The sequence below is a fragment of the Trachypithecus francoisi genome, unplaced genomic scaffold (assembly GCF_009764315.1).
Source record: "Trachypithecus francoisi isolate TF-2019V2 unplaced genomic scaffold, Tfra_2.0 Lachesis_group2, whole genome shotgun sequence".
NCBI lineage: Eukaryota > Metazoa > Chordata > Mammalia > Primates > Cercopithecidae > Trachypithecus > Trachypithecus francoisi.
In genome coordinates this window covers 84017586-84038871 of record NW_022681465.1, presented here as the reverse complement: position 1 = coordinate 84038871, position 21286 = coordinate 84017586, and the positions used below count along the sequence as shown (strand labels likewise).

The window sequence follows — 21286 nt, the reverse complement described above, 5'->3', positions numbered from 1 at the left end:
TTTTCCTGGGATGTAAGGCTAGTTCAACACATGAAAATCAATAAATGTGATTCACCCCATAAACAGGATTAAATGCGCAAACCATATGATCATCTCAATAGATGCAGAAAAAACTTCTGATAAGATCCAATACCACTTCATGATAAAAACTTTCAACAGAGCTGGCAGGTGGATTTTCCCAGGGAGTAGGTAGAGACAGGCATCAAAGGAACATACTTCCAAATAATAAGAGTCATCTGTAACTAATCCTAGACAATATCCCCAGTAAGACAAGGATGCCCACTCTTACCAGTCCTATTCAACCTAGTACTCTAAGTCCTAGCCAGAGCAGTAAGGCAAGATAAAGAAATAAAAACATCAGAATAGGAATAGAAGAAGTCAAGCTATCTTTTTTTCACTTGTAATATGGTCCTATACCTAGAAAACCCTTAAGACTCTGCCAAAAAACTCCTAGAATTCACAAATGACTTTAGTAAAGTTTCAGAATATAAGTGTACAAAAATTAGTAGCATTTCTATACACCAATAATGTTCAAGCTGAGAGTCAAATAAAGAACAACTCCATTTACAGAAGCTACAAAAAAGCACTGAAATATCCAGGAATACAGCTAACCAAGGAGGTGAAAGATCTCTAAAAGGCGACCTACAAAACACTGCTGAAAGAAATCAGAGATGAGACAAATAAAAGAAAAAACTTTTCATTTAATATCATTAAATGGCCATACTGCCCAAAACAATTTATAGATTTAACATTATTGCTCTCAAAGTATCACAGAATTAGAAAAAAATATTCTGTAATTCATATGAATCTAAAAAAAGAGCTCAAGTAGCCAAAGTAATCGTAAGTAAAAAGAACAAAGCCAGACCCATCACACTGCCTGACTTCGAACCCTACTATAAGGCTACGGTAATCCAAACAGTGTGATACTGGTACAGAAGAGCCACGTGAGCCAGTGGAACAGAATAGAGAATTCAGAAATAAAGCCACATACCTACAGCCATCTGATCTTTGATAAAGCCAACAAAAGCAAGCAATGAGGAAAGGATTACCTAGTCAATAAATGGTGTTGGGATAACTGGCTAGCCATATGCAGAAGAATGAAACTGGACCCCTAACTTTCCCCATATACAAAAACTAACCAAGATAAATTAAATATTTAAATATAAGACCTTAAACTATAAAAATATTATAAGAAAACCTAGGAAATACCCTCCCTGACATTGGTCTTGGCAAATAATTTTTGGCTAAGTCTCTAAAAGCAATTGCAACAAAAACAAAAATGGGTAAGTAGGATGTAATTAAACTAAAGAGCTTCTGCACAACAAAGTACACTATCAATAGAGTAAACAGAAAACCTACAGAATGGGAGAAAATATTTGAAAACTATGCATCTGACAAAGGTCTAATATCCAGAATAAGAAACTTGAACAAATCAGCAAGCAAAGAACCACATTAAATAATGGGCAAAGGGCATGAATAGACTCCTCAAAAGATGACACACGGGTGGCCAACAAACATACGAAAAAACTCTCATTATCACTAATCATTAGAGAAATGCAAATCAAAGTCAAAATGAGGTACCATCTCATTCCAGTCAGAATGGCTATTATTAAGAAGTCAAAAAATAACAGAAAATGGTGAGGCAGTGGAGAAAAGGAAAAGCTTATACACTGTTGGTAGGGATGTAAAATAGTTCAGCCAGTGGAAAGCAGTTTGGAGATTTCTCAAACAACTTAAAACAGAACTACCATTCAACCCAGCAATCCCATTACTGGGTGTATATACCCGAAAGAAACTGTTTACCAAAAAGACACAGGCAGTCATATCTTCATTGCAGTGCTATTCACAACAGCAAAGACATGGAATCAACATAAGTGCCCATCAACAGTGGCCTGGATAAAGAAAATATGTACATATACACCATGGAACACTGCACAGCCATAAAAAAGAACAAAATCATGTCCTTTGAAGCAGGATACATGCAGATGGAGGCCATAATCCTAAGCAAATTCCACAGGAACAGAAAACCAAATACCACATGTTCTTACATAAAGTGAGAGTTAGGCCTTGGGTACTCATGGATATAAAGATGGGAAGAGTAGACACTGTGGACTACTTGAGGGAGCTGACAAAACTACCTACTGGGTATTATATCCACTACTTGAGCGATGGAATTTGTACCCTAAACCTCAATATCCTATAAATATATCCATGTAACAAACCCATGCGTGTATACTCCCTATATCTAAAATTAAAGTTGAAATTTAAAAAATGAAATTGCCAATATTAACAGTTAATGACATAAAAATAGCAACTTACTATGATCAAATTCAAAAATGGCAATGCCATATGTTCAACTAAATACTTCTTGAGAAACAAATAATACAAAATACAATAAAAAGTTTTAAAGTAGCTTATTGTCAGACAGATTTGGCTTTATAAGGGGTTAAAAATGTCTTCATATATACCTATATATTATAAAATTACATACATAATAAAAGTCTGATAAAACACAGTAAGTCTATGGTATGTGTTAGCTCTTTCCCTTGTTCCTGGGGTCAAAGGTTGCACTTTATTATACTCTGCACATTAATTGAGTTCCAAATTATTAAGATAAGTGCAAGCTTTGGTACTGGAAAGGTATTTATGTCTTAATGTACAAAGAAAAAGGATAGGAGAGATTGAAAAAAGTGTATCTCTCCAGAAGGGACCTTGGTGATATCTTAGTTCTTAATAGACAGGGAAGATGAGGCACACATAGCTGGTTAAGTAGAGCTGGGGCTTGCTCACATCCTCTTAGACTTCCAGTCTCACAGTCTTTCCAACAGCAGCATAGTGCCTTGCATATTCTAAGTGATAAATGAATATGTATTGATAATATTCAATCAGTGCATAGAACAATGTAGTTACTTACTTTTATAAAAGTTGGTTTCCACAAGATAAGTGAAACATTCACTTGGCTCATGTCAGAAGGAGTGAGATTACATGTGATGGTAGCAAATTTACATGGATTGCAGTCCTGTTTAAATGTCCAGAGATACATATCAGTGTTCTTGCCATTTTATCAAATATACTATATTTAAATACTTCAGATGGTTTTTCTAGGTTGATATCAATTTTATTCATTTGGAAAGCAAAAGGTAAAAATAGCACTTGTCTTAATTTACCAGAATTGTGCCTTGTTTGAGATGGTCAGTTGATGTAGTCATTTTCTTTCCAGAGTCTAAACTGAAAGGATCCTCAAAGATATGGGGTCTGCAGTTTGCATTCTAGAAATGAAAATATTACATTTACTAGACAATGCCAGATATCAGAGGAAAAAATGACTTGCAGCAGTAGTGTGAAGAATCTGTGAAGGACAGCTGTTGCCATATATTAAAGATCCATCTTTGTAAGTGTGCAGTATGGAAAAGGTTGTTGTGCACCAGTCATACATACATATATATCCACCCCAAGATAATATGTATTGTTACCATGCTACTCTTGAATTGTAATGGACACTAGTGAGGTTGTTATGGAAAAGAAAGAATGCTAATAGAAGTTACTATTACATGATTAATACACTCATTAATTTATTACTTTAATCAAAGATAAGCTTATGAATTCTATACTACAGAGAGAGAAAAACATTTAAAATTCTACTGATAAAATCAAAAACAACTGCCAGACACGGTGGCTCACATGTGTAACCCTAGCACTTTGGGAGGCTGAGGCGGGTGGATCACCCGAGGTCAGGAGTTCGAGACCAGCCTGGCCAACATTGTGAGACCCCCCATCTCTGCTAAAACACAAAAATTAGTTGGGTGTGGTGGTGAGCACCTGTAATCCCAGCTACTTGGGAGGTTGAGGCAGGATAATCATTTGGACATGGGAGGCGGAGGTTGCAGTGAGCTAAGATCGTGCCACTGCACTCCAGGCTGGGTGACAGAGAGAGACTCTGTCTCAAAATTAAAAAAAAAAAAAAAAAAAAAAAGAAGGAAACAAAAACAACAAAAATACTTGTTCAATATTTTGGCTCATGAAACAATTGAAAAGAGAGGGACCTTCATCTGTACTTACGTATTCATCCAATAATACTTTTTTTTTTTTTTTTTTGAGACGGAGTCTCGCTCTGTCTCCCAGGCTGGAATGCAGTGGCCGGATCTCAGCTCACTGCAAGCTCCGCCTCCCGGGTTTACGCCATTCTCCTGCCTCAGCCTCCTGAGTAGCTGGGACTACAAGCGCCCGCCACCTCGCCGGGCTAGTTTTTTGTATTTTTTAGTAGAGACGGGGTTTCACCGTGTTAGCCAGGATGGTCTCGATCTCCTGACCTCGTGATCCGCCCGTCTCGGCCTCCCAAAGTGCTGGGATTACAGGCTTGAGCCACCGCGCCCGGCCCAATAATACTTTTGATTCCCTACACACCAAGGATAAGACACTCAGTCTACATGGAAGACGTAAGCAGACAACCCGATAGATGTTAACATATTATCTTTAAATGCTATGTTTATAAGACAGCTGGTTCTAGACTTCACCTAGTAAATCTTTTGCTTCCCCAGTACACTCCATACCCTTGATAAAAGTTAATAAGATTAAAGTTTCCTAAGCAGTATGAAAAGTACAATTTTTTTTTTTTTCTCTTCTAGATTTTCACAAACCTGCCTTTTTGGATTAGAGGGAAATTCCAGAGGCTTATTTTTTCTTTGCCCTTAGGAAAACATTTCAGTGGTCACAAGCCAATTAGCACTGTTGCTATTTCTTGATTTCTGAGAATACTTTTAAAAATGCATGAAAAGACAGATTTTTAAATTCTGAAATCATGCACACATTAATTCAATACTTACGGTGATTTTTTTGTTTTAGACACTAAACCATAATGAACTATCACATAGTCTCATTCAATGCTAAAAATATAAAGGGGGTGCAATAGTTCTATTATTTGGGATGTGATAAATACAATTATACTATTTTGTTTGCAGCTGTGCATGCTTAGGCACAATTAAGAAGTCACTTTATAGAGTTGTTTGATTACCACAAACCAAGGAAAAGGGTAACAAACATTTCATAACAATGAATTATCTAAAATGTGCTCTAGTGGATTGAACAGTGGTCCCCAAAGATATGCCTAAATCCTCCTAGAACTAGTAAATGTGACTTTACTTGGAAATAGGGTCTTTGCAGATATAATTATATTAAGGATCTCTAGATGAGATCACTGGATTTAGGGTGGACCCTAAATCTAATGATGAGTGTGCAGAAACCCAAAGCGAGAAGGAGAACACACAGGAATACAGAGAAGGCCATGTGAAGACAGAGGCAGAGATAGGAGTTATGCTGCTGCGAGCCAAGGCATGCCTAGGGTTGCCAGCTGTCACCAGAAGCTAAGAAAACAGCATGAAAAAGAGTCTCGCCGGGCGCGGTGGCTCAAGCCTGTAATCCCAGCACTTTGGGAGGCCGAGACGGGCGGATCACGAGGTCAGGAGATCGAGACCATCCTGGCTAACACGGTGAAACCCCATCTCTACTTAAAAATACAAAAAACTAGCCGGGCGACGAGGCGGGCGCCTGTAGTCCCAGCTACTCGGGAGGCTGAGGCAGGAGAATGGCGTAAACCCGGGAGGTGGAGCTTGCAGTGAGCTGAGATCCGGCCACTGCACTCCAGCCTGGGTGGCAGAGCAAGACTCCGTCTCAAAAAAAAAAAAAAAAAAAAAAAAAAAAGAAAAAGAGTCTCTCTTGAGCCTTCAGAGGGAATTAACACTGTCAACACCTTGATTTTGGACTTCTGGACTCCAGAACTGTGAAAGGATAAATTTGTGTTGTGTTAAGTCACTTGATTTGTGATAATTTGTTACAGCAGTCCTAGGGAATAATACATCTATTAGTATTTGCTTTTAATTATCTCAATACATCTCCATGTTACTTCAGTAAAACTCTTTATTACAAGTATCATGCCGAACAAAAGGCTTAAACATAAAGTGGAAAAGATAACAGTAATGACGTAATTCCAAGGCACACATGACTTACATCAGAAGATGACAATCCAGTTGGGTACAGCACAGGATAACCATTCGATGTCATATTGGGGAATGAAATTGACAGCTTAAGTTCTGGCATTGGAAAAGATCCACTTTTTCTAATCTACAAGAAGAAAATGGAAATGTAATCTTTCTTCCTCTTTTAACAGAATTCTTTCTGTCTTATGTAGGACTTTGTTTTCTAGCTGATGAAGTAGCTTGTGTAATATTTTGAATCCCCAAACGAATGTAGATCCTTTATGGTGCTGTACAGACAATTGGCATAATTCAGCTAGCAAGAAAATACAGACACTTAACGATCAGTAGCTGTATATATCAGCTATAATCATATTGTTCCTCCATCCCCCATTTTCTTAATAGACCTAGGATTAATAGAAAAACAGAATTGGAAGTTTTTATCTGTTATTATGTTCTTGCCATGCTCATTCTTCTTCTTCTTTTTTTTTTTTTTTTAACATACCAATCTTTTTGAAACTGGAAAGAAGGGAGGACCATGGAACAATTTAGATTTTTGGTTGCCTTTACCCAGTTTGACATAATTCCCTAAATCCATAAATCATCTCTAATCCTGGCTAGGTGGGATGTGCCACCGCTATACAGGCAAACCAGACTCCCATCTGCTTCCCTTCCCAATTCTACCCCCAGCTAGGGCTACTGTGCCACTGGCTATTGATAATCTGGTTTTATGAGAGTCAGATTAATTGTATCCATTCGTTTTTATCCACTAACCTAGAATTTCCACTTAGCATCATGTTCTGCTACCAGTAGTGAGTATAGCTCAGAGGGAAATGTGGGCAGGATGAAGTTCAACAGGAAACTGAACTCACTATCCAGAGGTCTTTGCCTGCTTGGAAGGTGCAACTGAACTGGGACAACCAGGTGCAGTGGTCCCCTTCCCACTGCTGAAGCATAATCTGCAAGCCTGAAGACTACAGCATCCCTGTGCAGCATCTTTACCTGGGTAGGGAACCCCTTGTTCTACATAGATAGATGCAAGGAAAGCCAGTGATCTACCCAATTGAGCCTTCCAGACTGACAGCTCCTCAGATCTGAAGCAATTTCCTGGGTTGGTAAAGATTAAATACATCCTTTAGTCCTGGAATTCCGAGGGTTCCTGACCAGCTGTGCCTAGACCTTTAAACATTCTCCCTAACTCGTATCTTCCTGATTTCCAGTCAAATTCTGTTTCCTGATATTCAGTCAGAAATCCTGTGTTCTGTAATTACCATTTTTTTATTAAAATATATTCCTTGTAGAAACATTGGAAAATACTGAAAATAAACAGAAAATAAAAGTTTCCTATACTTCAACTACCTTGGTAACATTTTAGTGTATGTTACCTGTCTTTACTATTTACATATATGCATATTTATAAAATTTGTATCACAATAAAATACAAAGTTTCATACCCTGTCTGTAAAATGTATTATGCTATGGCATTTTCCTTTAAATGTATAAGTTTATTGAGAATATGACTGTTCATAACAATCACAATATCAATATTGTTGACTATGTGCCACACATTGTGCTCATCTTCTTATACGCATTATTGCCTTTAACCCTGTTAACAACTCCAGAAAGCAGATCCTCTTATTATCTTTGTGTTTTTTTTGTTTTGTTTTGTTTTGTTTTGTTTTGTTTGAGACGGAGTCTCGCTCTGTCGCCCAGGCTGGAGTGCAGTGGGTGGACCTCAGCTCACTGCAAGCTCCACCTCCCGGGTTTACGCCATTCTCCTGCCTCAGCCTCCCGAGTAGCTGGGACTACAGGCGCCCGCCACCTCGCCCGGCTAGTTTTTGTATTTTTTTAGTAGAGATGGGGTTTCACCGTGTTAGCCAGGATGGTCTGGATCTCCTGACCTCGTGATCCGCCCGTCTCGGCCTCCCAAAGTGCTGGGATTACAGGCTTGAGCCACCGCGCCCGGCCCATTATCTTTGTTTTATCTATGAGGTAAGAAGGTTGGAATGAAAATTAAGAACTTCTAAGATCACAAAGCTAGTAAATAGCAGCATTTTGGTTTCTTACACCAAAATGTGCCTTCTAAAATATTACATAAAGTAGTTGGTGGGACTGTAAACTAGTTCAACCATTGTGGAAAACAGTGTGGCAATTCCTCAAGGATCTAGAACTAGAAACACCATTTGACCCAGCCATCCCATTACTGGAGATATACCCAAAGGATTATAAGTCATGCTGCTATAAAGACACATGCACACGTACGTTTATTGCGGCACTATTCACAATAGCAAAGACTTGGAATCAACCCAAATGTCCATCAGTGACAGACTGGATTAAGAAATTGTGACACATATACACCATGGAATACTATGCAGTCATAAAAAAGGATGAGTTCATGTCCTTTGTAGGGACGTGGATGCAGTTGGAAACCATCACTCTCAGCAAACTATCGCAAGAACAGAAAACCAAACACCGCATATTCTCACTCATAGGTGGGAATTAAACAATGAGATCACTTGGACACAGGAAGGGGAGCATCACACACCGGGGTCTATTGTGGGGAGGGGGGAAAGGGGAGGGATAGCATTAGGAGATATACCTAATGTAAACGACGAGTTAATGGGTGCAGCACACCAACATGGCACATGTATACATATGTAACAAACCTGCACCTTGTGCACATGTACCCTAGGACTTAAAGTATAAAAAAAAAAAAAAAAAAGAAAAAAATTACATAAAGTCTCTCCATTGAATATATGATAATCTCTTCACTAAATATATGATAATTTATTTAAGTAATTTCATTGTGTTAAGTGTTTAGATTGTGCCCATATAGTTTTTAAACTATTATAAATAATATTGTTAAGAATATCCCTGAAATCTTTGTTTCTATCACCAAAAATTTCCTAGGGAAAATTCCTAGCAGTAAACTTACTGGGTTTCACCTTAAAAAAAGTTCTTTTAAAAAACTCCATTATTCCAATTCTAGAATTTACTTCAGCAAAATAATCAGAGATATACACAAAGTTTTGTGATCAGGAATATTCCTAGCAATGTAATTCATATCAACACTTTTATAAGAGAGAGTACCTATTTCAAATCTGGACCCTAATAAGTTACAATATATAAAGATCTACAACAAAGTCTTTTTGTTTTCTTTCTTTTTTTGCTGAATTTTCTAGTTCAGGGAAAGTGAATGGGGCTGGAGAAATCTGATAGCCTGAATTCCAAAAATCTATCCTAGAATCTAGTAGAGTGATTGGCATTTATGATAATTTCCAGGGTATATCTTGTCGTAGGAATTCTAGCAAAGAATACAAATTTTAAAAAATGAAATTAATCTTGGGAGCATGTGTTTATTTATATTTTGTGAGAGAACCCTTTTTTGGGGTTGGCAATTCCCAAAGGGATTGAGGCTATTTTCATTTATAATTTTGTTGCATTATCTCATATTTTTGAATACATATTTAAATCCATTATTTGAATTGTGTTCTCTTTTTTTCCTTGAGTAATTTTACCTTGAGTCTGTGTCAGTAACTAGCCATTACCTAAAATAAAATTCCATGATTGTTTGCTATAGTGGTTAGGAAGAGTCTGTTATGAAGGATTTAAAAGGAAAAATAAATATAATAGAAAGCATCACTTAAGGAGGTGGTAGTACCAACATAAGTGATTGATAGTACAATGCATGTGAAAGGCAACAATAAGGAGAACATGATACATATTTATTTGTTGAGTAAAAAAATTTGCCAAGACAATTGTGATAACAAATTTCTGATATACTCATAATTAATGAAAAGGTACTTTTTTTCAGTCAAACTGGAAAAATAATGCAAGTAAAGTCTACAGGTTTATCAGTAGCATCTATCTAGTTCCATAGTTTATATTTTTTTCTAGAAAGCCATTCTAATGGTATCTCATTTTGAGGAAATTAGAGACTTAGATCTCTAAATTGATTTGAAAATATAATTATCACAAATGTAAATATTCAGTGGAATTACAAAGAAAAACATAAATGGAAAATTATAATTATATATAATATGCTTATATTTATATTTATGGAATTATAAAGAAAATATGCTGGAATATAGAGACTAAACATTGAAGGAACATGTTTTTATGCATCTGTTAATACTTTAATTTATATATTTACAAATAATTCCATTAGAATACTATTTTAGAGGTAATTTCTTACCAGGTAGAAGATATTAATTTCATTTCCAATGTCCTCCGTAGAATTAATAACTTCAGGGACTGTCTCATTGGCAGCAATTGAAATGTGGTATTCGCTTGCAGAGCTTAAAAGAATTAATTAGAAGAAGAAAAATAAAACACAACAAAGTTTAACTTTTATTTGGCCTCATTATTTTCTTTCTCCATATCATGTAATTCCACAAAAATATTTGTAGGGATTTCAAATCACAGGGGAATTCATTTACCTTAAAAGTTAAAATTAAATCTTTGAGGAGAGTGAGAAGGATTATATAATTTAGTTCAATAGTCACTGGTGCTTATTTGTCCACAAAATGCTAGAATATGAGTTTTAAAAGTTAAAATTTCATTGTTAACAAGTGAAAAATTTCCATAAATTCACTTATACCATTTATACCTACTGAAAAATGAAGTTAAAATGTAATGCTGAATTATAAATAGATTTAAAATTTTTACCATTTCATAATTTAAAGTCCTATATTTACTGCTAAACTGAAAAGTTCAATCTTCTCCACACAGCTTCACCATGTTCTTTGGATGAACTTGGTACAGTAAAATAGCATGTTTTTAAGCAGCACTTCGGTCAAGGGAAGACAAAAATATTTCTAAGTGTTTGCCAAAATTTGATTTTAAGTAAATGGAAAACTCTTGGGGAAAAGTCAGTGCATCAATAGAAGTGCATACAGAAAAATAGAAAACAGCCAACAGAATTTAAAGGCTGAGGAATATTAGCACAATCTATATGTATATCCTATAATCATGCCATTTTTGTAGTCTCCAGTTAGTACAGAGTGCCATAGATAATAAATTAAGCCAGAAGGAAGATATTGAATGTTCCCAACGCAAAAAAAGATAAATGTTTGAGACGATGCATGTTCTAATTACCCTGTTTAATTGCTATATATTACTTGCATCACAACATCTCCAAGCACCTTATAAGTATGTACAATAATTATGTGTCAATTTAAAACAGTTTTCAAATTAAAAGAAAGAAAGAAAAAAAGCATGTGAAATGGTTTAAACTAACACTTCCTGAATATCTAACTTTGGGTAAATTAGCCTCTCCAAACCTCAAATTCTTCAACTGGAAAATGGAGATAGTAGTTGTATTTGAACCATAGCATTATCATGAGGATCAGATAAGACAGACCAGAAAGGCTCAATAAATGCTAGCCACCATTATTTAAAAATTAATAAAATGATAAGACTTTTAGAATAAACCAACTTGCCAATGATTCTTATACTTTATATATATATTGCACATGTTTATTTAGCAAAAGCTTGGAGTTCTGCTTAAGCAGGGAAAATTATAGAGAGAAAGTTTGTCAACATGGTTTGTGTTTGGATAGATAAGAAGTTCTTAAGAGAAAGAATGGTTTATGAATGGTGGAAGAAATAAACAGTTCTTATCAATGAGAAATGCTTTAATCTTGTGTGTCCAGACTGAGAAGACTGATCAGCTTCCACAGCATGAGAACAATAACCAAGAAATATGCTGGTGGCCGCTAAGAAAATATTGTGTTTTGTGAAGGATTTTTGGGTCTTCAACTTGCATTCAGGAGTTAATACTGGACAGCGAATGCAATCTGGCATCACTAACACCTAACATTTTGGGTTATGCATTAGGATGCATGAGAATTACCTGGAAGGCTTGTAGTTTCTGATTTGGTAGGTTTCAGGTAGGGCCAGAGAATTTGCCTAACAAGTTTCCAGGTGACGCTGATGCCCTTGGCCAGCCAGGGACCACACTTTCAGAACCACTGGGTTAATAGAAAGGTATCAACATAAAAATGTAGTTTTCTCTTACCTGTAAAACTGTAGTCCAACTTCATATTTTACCGGGATAGAAATGTTTACTACATTATCAGAAAGGGTTTCAGGAGGTTCTTCGCTGTCGCTAGAAAATACACAGCACATTCAGACAAACCATTAAAATCTTGACTATTTAGAGATATTTCTAAGTGTTTGAAAGAGAAGCTTGTCCTGGCAACTAAATAAAAGCACCTAAGAGTATAATTTTAAATTATTTTTTAAATTGGGGTGAAGAAGGAGATCAGAAATGATTGGTATGGTTGAAAGTTCCCAAGTTGATTCTGATGTGCAACTAGAGTTGACAATCACACTGACTTATGTTTTTCAAAATTTTATGACAATAATGATGAGAATCCCTGGGTTTAATTGTTAAAATACAGAGATTACCAGGCTTCCCTTAGAAATGTGGATGTAGTGGTTCCAACTTGGGGCCCAGGAATTTCTGTTTTTAACCACACATCTACCCCCAGGTGATTCTTATTTATCACAGATGCGGACTTAGCAAAGATAAGTGATTAGGGTCACACAGCTGAGAGTAAATCTAAAATCTTTTGTTTTCTTCTTTAATAGTCTTTCTATACTAAGTACTTGAGGATCATATTATTTGTTAAGCACTGATTTATTCCTTTGATTTTGGTTATCACTTTAATTATATATTATGTAAACACATGTATATATGTGTACACACACATATACATACTTCCTCGTATTAGAAAGCACATACAAATGATACAATGAGTAATGAACACTGGCTCCGGGGCTAGAGAATGGGATTGTTCTTGGACACTGATACATGTTGGTCAAATTACTTATCTGTCTTTGCCTTGGTTTCTTCATCTATAAGATGGGATATTAAATGAGTAATAAATGATGATTAAATGAGTAATAAGTAAAAAGTGCTTCAGACTGTGCCTAGGACATAGGAAATATTCAGTGTTAGCTTTCATTATTACTATCACACATACCCCTCCACCAACTGACCAAGCACCTAACATACTGTCTCACAGAATGAGCATAAGAGTACTTTTTAATGACTCTGGTTATTCCCAAATGTGTAAAGCGGCTCAGAAGCAGCAGGACAGAGAAAGCAAGCATGCTGCCTTGGATTATAGGTATTTGTGTGACTCAGCTCTTAGCGTGAATGGTCCCCTTTTCTCTCACCCATTCCACACTGCAGCCTTCCTAAATCAGTCTCCATAAGCAGCAGCTCTGTACAGATGACTTTACCTCTCAGAAACTTTACTGGCTTTTCACGGTCTGTTCAATTCAGAAATAATACCTTGGCTGACATTCAGTGCCTAGCGTAATATGATAGAATGCACACTTCCTGCTTATTTTCATTGCTACTTTATGTATTCTTTATATTTCAGCTAAAATTGATAACCTTTTTAATTAACCTGTATATTTTGCCTGAAATGCTCCACCTAGTGCTATTCACTGACCTCTCTGTGAAAGGCTGTCTACCCTTCAAGGTCTTTCTCAATTATAATTTCCTTGATAAAGCTTTCTTGGGTTCCCATTGCCAAGTAGATATTATTTCAGCTTCCAGTAATTTTCTGACACAGCTTTATATCTCTATAATGGATTGTTTTTATTCTATCCCAGGTTACAATAATTTTGTACTAGTCTCAACCCCCTACTGCAATACTGACCCTATGTAATTTTTATATTCCTTACAGTGACTAATTCAATATCAGCGACTGATTCAATATCTTGTGCATAATAGTTGTCAAATAAATGTTTGTTGAGTTGACTTAACGTACAGAATTAATTAACCATTAATTCTTTTCTCTAATTTATTCATTTAGTCTACATCTATGTAGTGATTATAATATGGCAGGCACAATGCTAGTCACTGTGAATAAAACAGTAAAAGACGCCATCTCACTGGAGACAGGTCAGTGGATAAATACAATTAGAAGAAAGACCACTATTTCACTTTCCTTATTGGGCCTTTGCTGTTGTTATTCTGTGTGTTCTATGATACCTTTCAGAAGTTCTGACTGATGTGAATAAAGTATATTAAATTACAAAAGGATATCACAAAACTTTTAAGTTCATCTAATGATTCATTTGACCTCGATGGACAGTCAGCAAAAGTTTTTAAATTATCAGTAAATTTTTTATGAATTTAAATGCAATTTGGCAGATATAAATGATATGTGATTATGGTATCTTCTATAGCTCATTGATTTAATCTAATTAGATGAATCATTTCTATTAAATGAAAATTTCTTTATTTTACTAATTATTCATAAGGGTGTTTTTGTGAAGCAAAGTGGTTAATTGCCTTCCACTTCTACTGATCTCCTACAACCTGGAAGAAACTATCAGTGAGTCTATAGAGCAAAATATTCAAAATACACAGAAGCAGCAATATACATTCATATACTTATATTTATACACATGTAAACCCACCTTGTTGCATTTAAATAAATGGTCACATTTTCCATGAGATAGGATGTGTTAAACTGAAACAATATTTTGAAAGTTACCTATAAAATAAAAATATGTCTTTAGCAACAGATAAGAAATTGTTTACTTTGACTAAAATATTCAATTTCGATAAATGACATTACCTAAACTCAAATTATGAAGTTATTTGAGAAACATTGTCTTACAAAATGAAACCTTATTGTATCTCAAGAATAGAATAATATATAATATACATGTTCTTTTCAATGTGAATGTGTACCATGTTTTACATATTGCTATGATGTGAATGTTTCCCCTCAAAATTCATGTGTTGAAACCAAAACACCAATGTGATGATATTAGGTGATGGGGACTTTGGGCAGCTGATGAGATCGTAAGGGCAGAGCCTGCATGAGTGGGATGAGTACCCTTGTAACAGGGGACTCAGAACGAGGCCTCCCTGCTTCTGCTATCTGAGGATGCATTGAAAAGACGTCTTCTATGAAGCATGAAATGGGCCCTCACCAGACACTGGATCTATCAGTGCATTTACCTTGGACTTCCCAGCTTCCAGAACTGTGAGAAATAAACTTCTGGTTTATAAGCTACTCAGTTTATAATATTTAGTTATAGCAGCCTGAATAGACTATGAAATATGTTAAATAAAATGTATAGGAGGTCACTGGTTTGGACTGAGCTCTTGCTCTAGGCCCAACAGACTAAATAAGGCTTAAGTTCCACACCATAAAGCCGAAATTGAATCACTTGTCTGAATTTTTGAGAGATGAGGAAAGTGAGAGATAATCACCAAATCCCCAGTCAAGCCAGTTTCAGACAGCATGATAAGAAAATCCCCTCTGCTTTCACTTTTACAAGGAAAATAATTTTGAAATGACCAATCAACTTTTCGTTCTGTTTCTGCTTTCTTTAGACCTTTTCTGTCTATAAAGCCAGTGTCCTCTCCTCAGCTCTTCCATCACTCATTTTATTTTACAGAATAAAGTATTGCCTGATTCTAGAACTGCAAATAAAAGTCAATTAATATTTGGAAACTAAATTCGTTCCACAGAAAAAGAAAGTAGATTAGTGGTTGCCTGGGGTTGGGAGAAAGGCTGTTGAGGAAAACCCATATGTGGTTTCTTTGTGGTGTGTGAAAATGTTCTAAACTCAAGTGTCAAAATGACTGCACAATTTATAATTTGGTGAATGTACTAAAATTCAATGAAATACGCACTTTGAATGAGTGAACTCTATGCTACATGAATTATATCTCAATAAAGCAATTGTTTTTTAAAAAGAGAGAGATGGAAGGAGAAATTCTGAATTAAGTTCTAAACCAATCTATTTGAAGCATTCTTTTTCTTGAAGGCCAGAGACACCTACCACCTAGGAGACTCCAATAACAGAATTTCCCAGCTCCATTTTATGAGATATGTTATCTAATATAAATTAGATATGTTACATAGTATAAACTTTAAATCTTGTCTTGGTGTTCGAGTTTGCCTGTGTGAGAAATGTTACAAGGTTGTTACAATATGTTTCTGTTATTTATAAATTGCCTGGTATAACATATTGTGTACCTTATACCTTGTACAAAATACCTTATACCAGGCAATTCATAAATAACAGAAATATTTTGCTCACAGTTCTGAGGGTTGGGAAGTCCAAGATCAAGGCACCAACAGATTCAGTGTCTGGAAACACCCAGTTCTCATAGATGGCACCTGCTATGTGTTCTCGCATGGTGGAAGGGGTGAGCAGTCTCCCTCAAGCCTCTCTTATGAGGGCACTAATCCCTCATGGGAGCTCCACCCTCTGGACCTAATGACCTCCTAAAGGCCTCATCTTTTACTACTATCACATTGAGGATTAAGTATTAACATATGAATTTTGTTGGGGCACAAACATTCTGACCATAGCATATTCTAATCTGTCACAATTTTGAACTGAACATTTTTCATTTGTATTATCCTAAACTACCATTGGAAGGATTTATATGTTTGTCTTTGCACATACTACTTTTCACATTCAATTTCCACATGTATTTTGTATAATCTGCTCACCATCTCTCCTTTTCTCAGGAAGGGATATCCAACTTTACATGTGATGTTATGATTGGATTCACAACTGTCTTTTTGGATAGCCTAGGAAGAGAAAGTAAACAGAATCAGAGCAGACAAGCAGCTGAAATACTGAAATGTGTTCTTTCAGAATTTTCCCAGATGTGTCTTGGTGACTGCCTTGCCAATACTTTTGTCTTGATTTAGCTGGAAGAGGCACAGAATTCTGGGACCAGCTGTTCTACACTCATGGAAATCCTAACACACCACTTGTGGGTGCCTGAAAGACAAAGAATATCTCACAATCCTGCCTAAATCTTCAGTTTTAAAATGGAAGTACTAATAGCACCTCCCTCACAGGGTGATTGCGGTGGCTGCATAAAATAATTCACACACCCAAGACTGGCACAGAGCAGCCTTCATTGAATGTTAGTCATTGGAGGAGTTTAGTGCAGTGGATAAGAGCATAGGCTCTGACCCGTGACCACCAGAATTTAAACCCTGACTGCACCACTGTTAGCTTTATCCTTGTTAAGATTCCTCACCTCTCTGGGACTGATTTTCTTTCAAGTGGTTTAGTCATATACTATATTTTGTCCAATGTAAAATGCCATTGAACATGAGATACGCCATTATTTTTACATACCCATAAGAAGGAAAAATAACACTGCCAGGTAAATAACATGTTATCAATTGTAAAATGCAATGACAAGAATGTTAAAACATGAAAAAAAGGTTTTAGCTTTGCATCTCTGCAGTACAGTCATACCTACTTACAAAATAATTAATGAAAATTAAATAAGTGGAAATCCTTAGAACAGGGCCTAAAACATGATATGACTCAATAAATGGTTGCCATCATTATTACTGTTCTTATTGTTAATATCCACAGAAGAGATGCACTGTCAGATTTTTAGCTATGCCTCTCTGCCAGGCCATTAAATCAGCTGAGGAGGATATAGGCAATAGTTTTTAATAGAGAATAATTTTGTGGTAATATTTTCCCCAAGATTACTTTGTACATTTATATTTATAATTTTAATAATAATAATTTTTTTTGAGACAGAGTCTTGTTCTCTCTCTGTCGCCCAGGCTGGAGTGCAGTGGAGCGATCTTGGCTCACTTCAACCTCCGCCTCCCAGGTTCAAGCAATTCTCCTGCCTCAGCCTTCCGAGTAGCTGGGACTACAGGCGCATGCCACCATGCCTTGCTAATTTTTTGTATTTTTAGTAGAGAGGGGGTTTCACCGTGTTAGCTTGGATGGTCTCGATCTCCTGACTTCATGATCTGCCCGCCTCAGTCTCCCAAAGTGCTGGGATTACAGGCATGAGCCACCGTGCCCAGCCTATAATTAATATTCTTAATTGAATCCAAAATATAGTAATATAGGACATTATTTTTAGGTTTGTCTTAGTCATCATGTCTCTAAGTGACATCCTAACAGATAGAGAGAAATGTCCGTGAAATCTGAGTTTACAGAAAGTAGACAATATGTATAATATTAATAAGTGCATTGTTTTTAAAATAAATTGTATGTAGTATTAATTAATATAAATATACACAAAATTTTAACTCAGTGGGATTCATTTGGAGATCAGAATTAAAAGCAAAGTTCAAATTTGGAAATGCTGATTACCTCTGATATAGCATCTTACACAGATTAATATAGTTTTTCGCCAACATAATAAAAGAAACTTCTGTTACGAATCAGGAAGACACAGTTATTTAATACAAGTATCTTGCCAAAGTAAGGACTTTGCATAGAAAGGGAGATATGGCATCTTGATTTTCCTGCAGGTAAAATTGTTTTGCTCAACACAGAGGGACCTCTCTGTACCTCTGTTAAACTGTTTTGGCTTTGATTGTTGTTGTTTTCCTTGACTCCGTTTCAGTTTCAGTGGTTTAAGGATTTTGTAAAACATACAATTTTTATACACGAGCTATCCTTTCCTCATACGGAATCTAAGAAAAGACATACATATTTGAATAAATAAAACTTTTTTAAAAAGCTTAATACTTTCACCATTGGTGAGGACTAATGTAAAAAATTCCTTCTATTCTTTCAAAATCAATCTAATAAAAGTAATTATCTCAGTAGCATGAAAAGTAGGCTCGGTAAATAACTGTTAAGAGAATAAATAAATGAAAAACTAAAAGTTTACCTCAATTCCTGAAAAAACTAGATTTGGAGAATAATGCACTATTGTCCTGGTGTTGTAGGCACTGTCCTTTGTATTTTTGACTGTGAGGCTAACATTGAACTTATCATTCTGGGACCGGACAATTAGCAGGTCCTTTTCTGTGGTGGCAACATGCAGGCTGAGGTCCGAGATACATTTTTCCTTGTTTCCACAATCTTTGGCAAAAGGAATCTGAAATGATGACAGGAAAGAATTTTTCAAAATTTAGCTACGCATTATTGAAAATTACCCATCAATTTGTGTAACAAAAATGGCATACAGCCAAAGTAAGTTAAGCAACTCATAAAGAAAATTTCCCTGCAAAAAATCTTGAGGGATTTTATACTTATCCCTATAATTTAAAGGGGAAAAGAATAAACATTTACTTACGAATGTAAATTGTGTTAATCCTTTTAAGAATGCACAATTTTCATGGGTGCTTTGTACTGGCTTTTGTCTGCCAGGGAAGGGCAGTTTTGAAATACAAAGTCAAGTACTGCAAGATCTAAATCTATTCAACTCTAATTAGGAGATTTTTTCTCTTAAAATCAATCCAATACTTAGGAATGTCATAAAGTTCAGTTGAGAGGGTGGAAAACGGTCAAGCCACAAATCTAGAAGTTTCACTTGATTTTTCTTCATTGACAGCCTCTCCACCACCACCATATGTAACTCACCAAGCCCTGTCCATTCTACTCCTCTTCTAAATATCTCTCCAATCCTTTCTTGCTTTTGCAGTCCCACCACCATCTCTCGCCCAAGCATTCTCATTTCCTCCCTGGATTAAAGTAATAGCTTCCCATTGGACTCCCACATCCACCTGTTCCCCTCCAACCACTCTTCACTCTGCTGCATCCTGTCCCATGACTGAACCAAATAAAAACCTTCAAAACACCGCGCTGCTCTTTCAAAAGTTTAAAATTTGTGTAGTGGCACCAAGTCCCGAATGACATGGCCCCTGCCTTTACCTCCAGCCTCACCTCACATCCCCTCCTTTCTTGCTCTTTAGTGTCAGTCACACTAGCGAGTGTCGTTGTTTCCTTCATGCTCAGGACTTTCACACTTAGCATCCCCTCTGCTCCCCAAACTCCCCCTAAATAGGGTGGAAAACGCCCTATCCTTCAGGGCTCCACTGAAATGGTGCAACTTCAGGAGGGCTCTCCTGACTTCCCAGCCCAGGTGGAAGTTCCTGTAGAGCTCTGAAATCCTCCTCCATAGCATACGCTCTAATTACTACTTAATACCTGTTTCCAGCATTAGACGGTAAGTTCCAATGCCTAGTGTGTATAAGACAATCAATATATCTGGTAGGAAGGAAGACAGAGTGGAAGAGAGGTGTATGGGGAAAAAGAATTCCCCATGCCTCATGTCTCCTCCACTGGAGCCACGCTAGTGACACCCTCCCTCTTCTCTCCCCTCACTCACTATCAGGGGTGGCACATGGACTCTAACTTTGGGAACAGGAACTAAGTGAACACAACTCAGTCCCTTTCTCTCGTTTCTATTCTCAGAGCAGCTGTGTACCCACAGGAAGCACACATTTGGCTCTACTCCATCTGACAAGTTTTACAAGGTGGGCTCCATGAAGAAGGACAGAGATGGATCAGCACTGCTGATGATGTGTAGGTGGTTATCCGTGGTCTAAGTCAATGCTTCAGTGTGAGGACTCTCTTTATACCTAAACCATACACTGCAATCCAGTGCTAATTAGAATAACAGGGGAGATTTCTTTCCATTGGTCCTAAATTCAAGTGAGGTGAAAATGAGTGTCATTTATTAGTTTTCTTAAACTCCAACAATAGGAAATTCGAAGGATTGGGAAAAGTCTAGAAAAGCCTAATTCTTTTTTAAAACATTTCAAATTGATTTAGGGTTATGTGCACATGGGTTTCAAGATTTTCTTAATGTTACCAGGGCAAATGTGGAGATATGGCTGAGAAAGTTCATTATTTTCTTAAACAGCAGATTTTGTTTGTTATTTTGTTACACAGTAGAAAGTTCATTATTTTATTCATTATTTTGAGAAAGTTCATTATTTTGTTATATAGTAGATAGCTGAGAAAGTGGATTTTTTTTAAGCAGTTTTTTTTTTTTTTTTCTGTTCTATTTATCTGTAGGTAAGCTTTCTGAAAAACAACTCCAGATGGCCTGGGAGCTTCAGGACCCTTTGCCAATTACTAGAGGAAGATAAAGCCATTGAGAAAATGGAGCAAACAAGAACCAGCAACCCCTTATTACCTTTAGATCATTAACATGTCATTATAGGGCTGAAGTCCCTGCCATAGAAGAAAATGGCCACAATTTCTTGAACATATGTTGTATAAGGAAGCATGTTTATGATCTGTACTTGTACATCTGGAGTTCCTCTCTGGACATGCTTACGTATACCTCCCTGCCCCACATCTAACTCCTTAAAATTCCCCAGGTTTTCACAGCTTGAGGAGAAGGAGGTCTTTAGAGCAAGAGCTCACTCTTTTCCCATTCCTGACCAGGAATAAAACCTGCTTACCTTTTTTTTCTTTCTTCCAGTTGGTTGTTCTTTCTTTGTGACCAATGCAGAGTAGTGAAAAAACACAGTTTACTAGTGACACTAAAATATTCACAAGTTGGTATTTTGTATTTTAAAGAAATCTGACTT

The 21286-nt window shown here is 36.4% G+C and overlaps 1 protein-coding gene across 1 annotated transcript in view; it reads right to left on the bottom strand.

Annotated features, from left to right (window-relative positions):
* ITGA1 (integrin subunit alpha 1) overlaps nt 1–21286 on the bottom strand; it is a 174063-nt gene that overhangs the window by 13790 nt on the left and 138987 nt on the right. The window contains 8 exon segments of the mRNA XM_033179542.1: nt 2915–3019; nt 3168–3269; nt 6004–6117; nt 10165–10267; nt 11989–12078; nt 14412–14488; nt 16472–16552; nt 18631–18840. Coding sequence (XP_033035433.1) covers nt 2915–3019; nt 3168–3269; nt 6004–6117; nt 10165–10267; nt 11989–12078; nt 14412–14488; nt 16472–16552; nt 18631–18840 — 882 coding nt within the window.